The 9118-nt window shown below is 53.0% G+C and overlaps 1 protein-coding gene across 4 annotated transcripts; it reads right to left on the reverse strand.

Moving 5' to 3' along the window:
* Ppm1j (protein phosphatase, Mg2+/Mn2+ dependent 1J) lies at positions 1 to 4829 on the reverse strand. Of its 4 annotated transcripts, none has more exons than XM_032897577.1 (10): positions 4489 to 4829; positions 3211 to 3325; positions 2508 to 2792; positions 2161 to 2273; positions 1788 to 1872; positions 1217 to 1335; positions 976 to 1039; positions 758 to 814; positions 443 to 594; positions 1 to 317 (listed from the first exon to the last, which is right to left on the reverse strand). In XM_032897577.1, exons 1-10 carry the CDS (start codon positions 4809 to 4811, stop codon positions 167 to 169), a joined length of 1464 nt encoding a protein of 487 aa, XP_032753468.1. In that variant the 5' UTR covers positions 4812 to 4829; the 3' UTR covers positions 1 to 166. The 4 variants fall into 4 exon arrangements, with proteins under 4 accessions (XP_032753468.1, XP_032753469.1, XP_032753467.1 ...); XM_032897578.1 differs by having other exon boundaries at positions 499 to 594; positions 707 to 814; XM_032897576.1 differs by having other exon boundaries at positions 707 to 814.
* Positions 4830 to 9118: the final 4289 nt, after the last annotated feature.

Here is a 9118-nt window from a genome sequence, read left to right on the forward strand (position 1 = left end):
GCTTGTCCATCTGCTTTATTAGACAGTTGCTGTAATTTTGGAACTAGTGGGCATCCCTGTGTCAAATGGCCACTTGAGAGTCAGGGGCACAACTTCCATGTTTGGGCTGGAGGAGAGTGGTAATGAAGATGCTGGGGTGGTAGTGAGAGGGCTGGGGCTGAGCCCATCAGGAGTAACTGCTTCCTGGCCCTCCCAGGGGGATAACGAAGACCGAGATGTCATCCCCGGAACCCAGCTTGTTGTTTGGGAGACGCCAGCCACGGTCCCGGGGGATTCCCCGGGCCCCCAGGACCAGAGCTTGGGCCAGAGCTGTATACCTGCCAGGAGTACATGTGTATATTCATGTACCAATACGTATACGAGAAGACAGATACACAGGCCCGTACTGGGGCTCCGAGCTTTGTTTCCCTTTGCCCCTTCCTTCACCAGGACTACCCCCTACCTGCTGGGATCATTGGGCTCATAGGTTGACAGCACCCTGTCCACAGTGGCAGCTACCTCAGAGTCATTGGTCACATCCCATAAGCCATCTGTTCCCAGGACCAGCACATCATCTGGACAGTGCTCATACTGTGTCAGATCATACACTCGTACCTGGTAGGCAGAGAAAGAGGACTGAGGTGTTAAGGAGGAAGGGAGGTTGGAGATAAAAGGGCCCTGGGTAAAAGCCAGTTGGAGCCTCCTAAAGGAAAGAAGGAGTGCTCACTTCAGGAAAGCAGGAGAGGAAAGGCTTGATGGGCAGAGTAGAACTGCAGACCTTAAGGTTGTGGTCTCCCAAGCCCCGTGTCACCCCAATGGTAGCCATTACCCGGGCCTGAGAAAATGAGAAAAAAAAAAATGCTGCTATTTAGCTCCTCTCTTAGACTCCCTGAAACCATAGACTCCTCCCACACCTACTGTTTGGTGAAAGCTCCACCTCCCTGGACAAGCTGATATGGGTCTTCCTGCCCTCTCCCACTCTACTCAGGGTTTTACCTTTTTGCCCTCTCCACAGACCAGAGGAAACCTGAGATCCTCCAACTCAATCTTTTTGTAGGCCCTGAGGAGGGAGAGTAGAGGAGGCATCACCCAGGTGGCAAAGCTCCTACCCCCAGGAACCACAACCCCCACACAAACCCTTCCACTCCAGCCTAACCCAGCTCCAGCTTCCACCTTACTGCTGGTGAAGGACTGGTTGCTTTGCCATGGGAACGGCCCCAGCTCTGAGGGAAGTTACCAGCCAGTCATATTCTGGTCCCTGTACAGCATCCTCTGCCCTAGTTCCTTGGGCTGAACTCTTCGGGGAAACTCAAGGTGGGTGAACTCACTGCCCAGCAGTTCTGGTTTCAGAAAGCCCTGAGGTTGGGAAGGGCCGAACAGGAGATAGTCCATTTCGTTTGTATCACACCCTGACACAATATATAGCTGTTAAATTATAACATATCCTTAAAGTTTACTACAGGCCACACACTCCTCTAATATAACATGAATGAACCTGTTCATCCCTCACAAACCACTGAGTAAGGGACTTGTCAGAGGTGTGATTCATCCCCGGGTAAGCCGGATAGAGAGACCACACTGGAGGAAGAACTAAGGTAACACCCTTGCTTTGGGCCTTTGTTATTCTCACCCCCACCTCTGATGATACTTCCTTCCTGGGGCTACAAAGAGAGCCCAGGTTCCTTCCTGCTACATCAGCTCTCCAGCTCACCCAGCACCCCACTGTCCCCACAGCACCTTCCCAGGAAGCTCCCAGTGGGAAGCTCTGAGAGGAAAGACTGGGGATAGGGACTTTAGCCTCTCCTTACAAGCAGCTGAAGACGCTGACGCTCTGTCTCTGGTGTGAACTCCCGGGACATTGGAATGATTTCACCATTCCGGACAATGATGGCCCTGCCCAGAGACAGAAAAGATTTGGACCTGGCTTTCTCGGAGAAATTCATACAGAGTGGAGAATTCCATGCAGGGGGACTAGGCCCTCCCCATAATGAACCTGATGATTCCTTGCCTGGGTCCTCATCTCTCCGTCCCTTGTGGGTATGCCGAGCCTTTCCTTAGATATATCATCTTCTGATCACTCCAGTCTTTAATACTTAGCCCACCACCCCCTCACCCTGCATCCCTCATCCTGGGGACTGTCACCCCTGATACGACCACTCTCAAAGCCCTCTTCCCACTCACCTGCTGTCACCTGCATTAGCCACATACATCTTGCCTAGCAGGTACACCACAACCAGTGCACAGCAGCCCCCTTCCACTAGGTGACTACGCCGCTCCCGAGCCATCTGCTCATCCTGCCAGGTGAGGAAGGGTCAAAGGACACAGAAAAACCTGCAAGTCATGGTCACCTGCCCCACTCCTCACCTCTTCAGGCCGGAGTGGAAGAGAGCCACATTGGGTAACAGGACCAAGTTCTGCTCAGGTTCTCAAAGGCAGTGTGGATTCTGGGGTTCACCCACCCACCTCCACCTCGAAGATGTGCCCAGAGTGCCTACTTAGCACATTTTTGGCACAAGCCGCCCACTCACCATGAGCTGGAAGGCGTTCTCAATGGCCCCTACTACCAGGCTGTCATGGGTCACTTCCTTCTGTGGAGACCAGGACTGAGGGCTAACCAACTGTGAGGGGCTAGAGACTCCTGGGGTTCCTGGAGTGGATGGGAGACAGAGCGGGGGTGGCAAGGGGTCCTGAAGAATTTCTACTAGATCCTTTAGCTGTTCCCGGATGTGGCGATGCAGGAGCCGGGAGGCCATTTCAGCTGCTCCACCACCTGCGTGCCCATCAAACAGGCCCCAGTAGTAGAAGCTGAATCCCTGGTGAAGAAAAAGTTGAAAGTCAATAGGGACGGAGGGTGGAGGGTGACAGGGCGGAACAAGCCTGTGGACAACCATATAAACATCACACGGGAGGTCTGAGTGCGATATTAAGGCAACTTAGATTTACTCATTTATTCATGCACAGCTCACTGTGTCAAGAGAAGAGGAGCCAAGCTCAAAATGTGAAGAATGCAAAGATCAGTACTGATCAGCTAAACCACCCATAAATACACGAGCATCCACATATGATGGAGTAGTGAACCTCCCTACCAGAACTAATGGAATTGAAGCCACTTAAGGCTTCTGTGGCAGAGGGAGAACCCCTACACTTCTCCAATTTAGGACAGATGCCTGAAACCCCTGGGGAGAAGTGTCACCACATCCCTGGAGGTCAGGAAAGGGAATGAAGTATTACCTGGTTATGGCTAGGCTCCCTGGAGACCCCTGTAATGCTCCTCCGGCTTTCCACATACACGACCTCACAGCAAGCCTGGTCCTCATTGTGCCTGCTCTTGCCAGCATTGATGACCCTGCCAGGCCAGAGTGTTCCACACCAGGTTAGACACCAGACTAGGTCCTGGAATAACCCCTACCTTAGACTCTCACACACACACACATCCTCTCCTGCTTGCTGGCCAAGCTGAAAAAGGTCACAGCTGCCTGGGCTCCAAGCCAGAGGGAAGAGGAGAAGGCAGGGCCAGCAAGAAGTACTGTCTGGTGGCAGAATGTACAGCCTCATAGAAAGGCCGGCAGCAGTAACTGCCTGCCTCGGTTCCTCCATCCTTGGCAAAGGAGGCTTTCTGGAAGGTGGTGCTGAGGGTGTGTGACCAGACAGGGTCATTAAGTTTTACTCCCCTGCCACTCAAAATTCTACATTCCCACCTCCAATCTCAACCAGCTCAGACAGTGATTCATGGGCACGTTCACCTTCATGGGCACATTCACCCTCATCCTAAAACGACCTAGCGAAAGTTCCAGTCTTTCTTAGAGTGGGGAAGTGCTCCGGCCCAAATAAGGTCTGTAGACCCATCCGGACTGGGCAGGAACCTCTCAGCTACAAACCCCTCAGTGACCCCACCTCCCTAGTGGCTTAGCTTGGCTTTCCCCAAAGATGATTTTTAAATATACAGGTTCTGAGAGCACGCTGCCTCTTGGGCTGTGCCCTACCAGTACCAATCTGTCTACAGACCCACAACCAAAGGGAACCGTCGCGCTCTACGGGCGGACCCCTCCCCCGCCCGGGAAGCCAGAGGCCTTCTGGTGTCGCGGGCTATTTCTGGGTGTGGAGGGGGAGGGGACCGGTAAGAAGGACAGGGAACTGGGGCGCTGGGGCCAGGAAGCGGGTGAGCGAGTCTTGCCACTCGCGATCTCCCTGGCAAACCTTCTCAAACTTCCCCTCCCTTAGCCTGTGAACAGCGGGCCGTGACTGGGAACCCGCCAACTCATCCTCGGCGGTGTTCCCTGCGCCCTCCCTGGGGAGAGAACTGTCTTGAGCCGGCGAGGGGGAGGATGGGTAAGGTCCTGAAGAAGGTTGTGGAGGTTGCACCCCGTCCGGGGTATGGCTGGGAGGGGTGCAGGTTCCTGGGATGGTTCCCGGAGCGTCGTGCGGCGGGGGACGCATCCCAGCAGCCGGGATGAGTCTCCTGGGAGAATGGAAGTCCTATCCTCGTCTGGGAGCCCCGGGGGCGCTCACTCGGCATAGCCTGTGCTCCAAGGCAGGCGGCGACCGGTGTCCGGAGGGCTTTGCACAGCCCGGCCTACGTGGTCGTCGGCGCGTCGCAGGCCCCCGGGGCTCAGCTGCAGAAAGGTGGGTCGAGAGAAGCTCACTGGAGTCTCCGCGGTCTTCTGGGGCGCGGGGATCTCGTTCCCAGACTTCGTCCCGGGGCTCTTAGGTGTCTCTAGGGCTCCCGGAGGCGGTGAGATAGCTTTGGGCAGATCTGGCGACTTGGAGCGCTGGGAAGAAGTACCACTGGAGCTCACCAGGTGCGCCACGGCCGAGCGCACCCGGTTTAGCATGCTGCCTCCGTGCCCCGCCCTCGGCCGTGGGCCCGCCCCCGGAGAGGCCCCGCCCCAGGGCGCCAGGTGGGCGGTGCCCGCTCTTGGTCCTTGACAAGCTTCCCCAGGCTCTAAGCCACCCGGGAACCGCCCCACCCACTCTTTGCCTCTTCTCCGCATCCCTGCTTTGTCCCGCCAGAGTGTCAGAGGGAAAGGGTCTTTTGTAGGAAGGAAGCGGAACAAATGACGCATTTAAGTCGTGCTGTAGGTTAGACATCCGCTGGATTTAATCCGCTAGAATTTGCCCATTATGACGAGGCAGCCTCCTCGCGCTTGGTTCGGGGAGGGCCAGCCAGCATGGGGAGTAATGGAACTGATGACTTCAGAGCGAAACTTCCTCTTGGGTGTGAAGGACTTGGTGTGACAACACTTCGGGTTAGGGCTACAGAATCGAGAGCAGAGAGAGCTGGTGGGAGTCGCCGTGCTAACTAGGTCCGCAGCCGACTACTAGGCACCTGAAGGCACTATTCTCTCTAAACGCCATCTCCTCGTTCGAGAGAACTGTCATTTCCATCCCACTTTCTCTGAACCGTTCCCCCATATTTAGACTTCTACTGGCCAAGTTAGTAAAGCTAAAGACATAATAAATAAATACTGGAGGACTGGACTCTCTATAAGGCACGTTCTAGTCATTAGGTCACTACACCAATGACGACGCAAGGAGAGCTACACCCATTTTACAGATGAAGTAGGAGTAGACAGTCTCCTGTTTTGTTCTTTTTTTAGATTTATTATATATAAGTACACTGTAGCTGTCTTTAGACACACCAGAAGAGGGCATCTCATCACACATGGTTGTGAGCCACCATGTGGTTGCTGGGATTTGAACTCAGGACCTCTGGGAGAGCAGAGCCACTGAGCCATCTCTCCAGCCCGTCTCCTGTTTTTGTTGTTGTTGTTGTTGTTGTTGTTGTTTTGTTTGTTTGTTTGTTTGTTTCGGAGCTGGGGACCGAACCCAGGGCCTTGCGCTTGCTAGGTAAGCTCTACCACTGAGCTAAATCCCCAACCCCGTCTCCTGTTCTTTTACTAGACTTGCCTAAGATTCACGCAGCCACTGGAGATTCATACCCATGTCAGAACCTGTTAGATACTGGTTTCTCTGGATTAGGAAAAAGGCGCAGAAGGGAGTGGGACTCCTAAATTCCCACCCTCTGAGGTTGCAAGCAGAAAAGGGATGCTGAGCGAGTTCTCGCTACCGCCAGGGGGAGGCAAAGGCCAGGCGAAAAGCTTGTCTGGGTCGCAGGAAAGCCCACTATTTGGACCCAGCACAGATGGGCTGTTTTTCTCTCTTCTCTAGGGAAGGATTGCTGTCCCGAGTCAGAAAGATTTCTGTGCTTATACTTGGGCTCTCTCATCGATCTCCAACACACAGTTTAACAGAAGTCAAGACCCTTCTTTGAGGGAACCAGCAACTCCCTGTTCTTAACTGAGACTCTACATCAAGGCCCTCAGCTGGGTGATTCCTGGTTATATCCTGGGTTAATAACCTGTGCCTGCTTTCTTGGCCATTTCTAAATAAAAATTCCACAGTGGTCATTCAAAGTACACAGACTCGCTGTAACTACGTTGTCTGAGTATGGGGGAGGAGGTGAGGCGGGTGAAGTTCAGGACAGAGAAAAATGAAACCACCAGGGTGGACTGATAAAAATCAGACTCAAAGAGAGCAGTAGAGGCAGCCAGGGACAAAGAACATATATCCTGCCACTATGAGTGTTTTCTTCCTGTCTGATAAATGGCATAGTGTCAGTGGGAAGCCAAAGACCGGAGGAAAAAATAACCTTTCGTTTTATTATTCAGTGCTTCTGGGTCAGTTTACCTGTCACCTTTCCGTGTCACCCAGCTTCTGGGTTCTTCACAGCATCCATGGTGTGACTGCAAAGATGGGCCACAGACCTAGGATCTAGTGACCCCTGGACTCCAGTACCAGTTAATGGACAGCGATCCCAGCTGCTCCCCCGGACTCTGGAACCACTCTGGCTCCTGTCCATAACCAAACTCCAGGGTTCTTATGCTTTGAACCCCTCTCCTATTCTTAGACCGTCAGACCTCTCCAGTCATTCCCACACCTGGTCAAAGGACCTCTCCCTAAGGCTGAGAGGGAAGAGCAAGAGAGAAGGAGGACGGAAAAGCACATTTATGAGATGCGTCCCTGGCTGGAAGCTGAATGACACTCCTCCATTACAAAGAACAGGGAGGGGTTGGGGAGGGGAGAGGAGCAAGGCATTCTCGGAATAAACACAGTGGCATACATCTGTAATCCCAGGAGGCAGAGGTAGAGACAGGATGATCAGAAGTTAGTAACTAGTACTAAGTACTAGCTACATAGTAAATTCCAGGCTAGCCAGGGCCACATAATGAGACTTTATCTTAAAGGGGAAGGGGGAATGGTTTAGTAGGCAAGAGTGCTTACTGTCTGATGACCTGAGCTCAAATCTCAGCACCCTGGAAAGAGAGATCCAGAGAGAGGGAGAGAGAGAAAGGGAGGGAAGATCCCCACCCCTTGTCCTAGGCTATATGCTCAGGACCCGGAACAAGGCTCCTTCTTTGTTTCTCCCACACTATCAAGTCCCCAAAGCTTGCTTACTCTAACAGGAGCAAACACCTCTCCTCTGAAGAGGCAGAGTCACAACGCACTTCTACCCTCAAGCGTTCAATGAATCCAAAACACGAACCTGTCATATTTTTGTAGTTGGGACTGTTGACCCTCTTCCTGATGAAGATACTAGGAACCTCAGATTTTGTTTCCAAGATTGCTGAGAATCATACCCATCACCCACTGGGCCATTCACCAGCTTCTTGAAGCCCTCCAGCCTGGTTCCCCACCCTGGTACTGCCCTTAGTCCTCCCAAGTAGGAGGGCAGCATGTCTATGCTGGAAGTATTTACTAACCCTCCTGGGTGTCAGTCCTCCTGGGTGTCAGTCCTCCTGGGTGTCAGTCCTCCTGGGTGTCAGTCCTCCTGGATGTCAGCCCTCCTGGGTGTCAGCCCTCCTGGATGTCCCCTCCTGGGTGTCAGCCCTCCTGGGTGTCAGTCCTCCTGGGTGTCAGCCCTCCTGGGTGTCAGTCCTCCTGGGTGTCAGCCCTCCTGGGTGTCAGCCCTCCTGGGTGTCAGCCCTCCTGGGTGTCAGCCCTCCTGGGTGTCAGCCCTCCTGGATGTCAGCCCTCCTGGGTGTCAGTCCTCCTGGATGTCAGCCCTCCTGGGTGTCAGCCCTCCTGGGTGTCAGCCCTCCTGGGTGTCAGCCCTCCTGGGTGTCACCCCTCCTGGGTGTCCCCTCCTGGGTGTCAGTCCTCCTGGGTGTCAGTCCTCCTGGGTGTCAGTCCTCCTGGGTGTCAGTCCTCCTGGGTGTCAGTCCTCCTGGGTGTCAATTCGAGCCCCTGTGGTGAAAACAAAACAAAAAACTGTGCAACTTGAGAATCTCCCAATACAGTGGTCACTTCTGGTGCCTGGGAAGCACCTTAAATAACAATTGACTGTACTAACAAAGAACTGGATACACACACACACACAGACACACACACCCACACATAGACACACACACAGACACACACTCACACACACACACACACACACACACACACACCCACCTCCTTTCCTCTTTCTTTCCTTTTAAGATATAGTCTGCCGGGGGCTGGGGATTTAGCTCAGTGGTAGAGCGCCACCTAGGAAGCAAAGGCCCTGGGTTCGGTCCCCAGCTCCGAAAAAAAAGAACCAAAAAAAAAAAAAAAAAAAAAAAAAAAAAAGATATAGTCTGCCTAAGTAGCCCTAGCTGGTTTAGAACCTTGTGTAAACCATATAGACCAAACTTTCGGGCAACTTCCTACCTTCCTATCCCTGACCCCTACTGTGCTTTTCTTTGTTTGGGTTTAGGGGTTGTTTGGGTTGGGTTGGGTTTTATTGTATGTATGTATGTATGTATGTATGTATGTATGTATGTATGTATGTATGTTTTAGATAGGGTCTCACACTTATCTCCTGCCTCGTCTCCCAAGTTCTGGGATTATAGGTGTGAATCACTGTGGTCTGAAGAACTGAATTAAGATTTAATGAGCTCCCATTTAAATAACAGCCTACTGCTGGTCTAGGTGAATACTCCCAGCTCCAACGACCCACCACCACCCGGAATACCACCTTCCTACCTGAACCACTGGACTAGGAGCCACATTCCTGGACGTTTTAGTGATCTGCTCTAATTGATGTGTTTTGCCCAAGGAACTGTCCACGAAAACAGAGTCGGTGGGCTTCTGTTCCTGACTCGCCTTGCGCCACAAG

Source organism: Rattus rattus, chromosome 3, assembly GCF_011064425.1.
Source record: "Rattus rattus isolate New Zealand chromosome 3, Rrattus_CSIRO_v1, whole genome shotgun sequence".
NCBI lineage: Eukaryota > Metazoa > Chordata > Mammalia > Rodentia > Muridae > Rattus > Rattus rattus.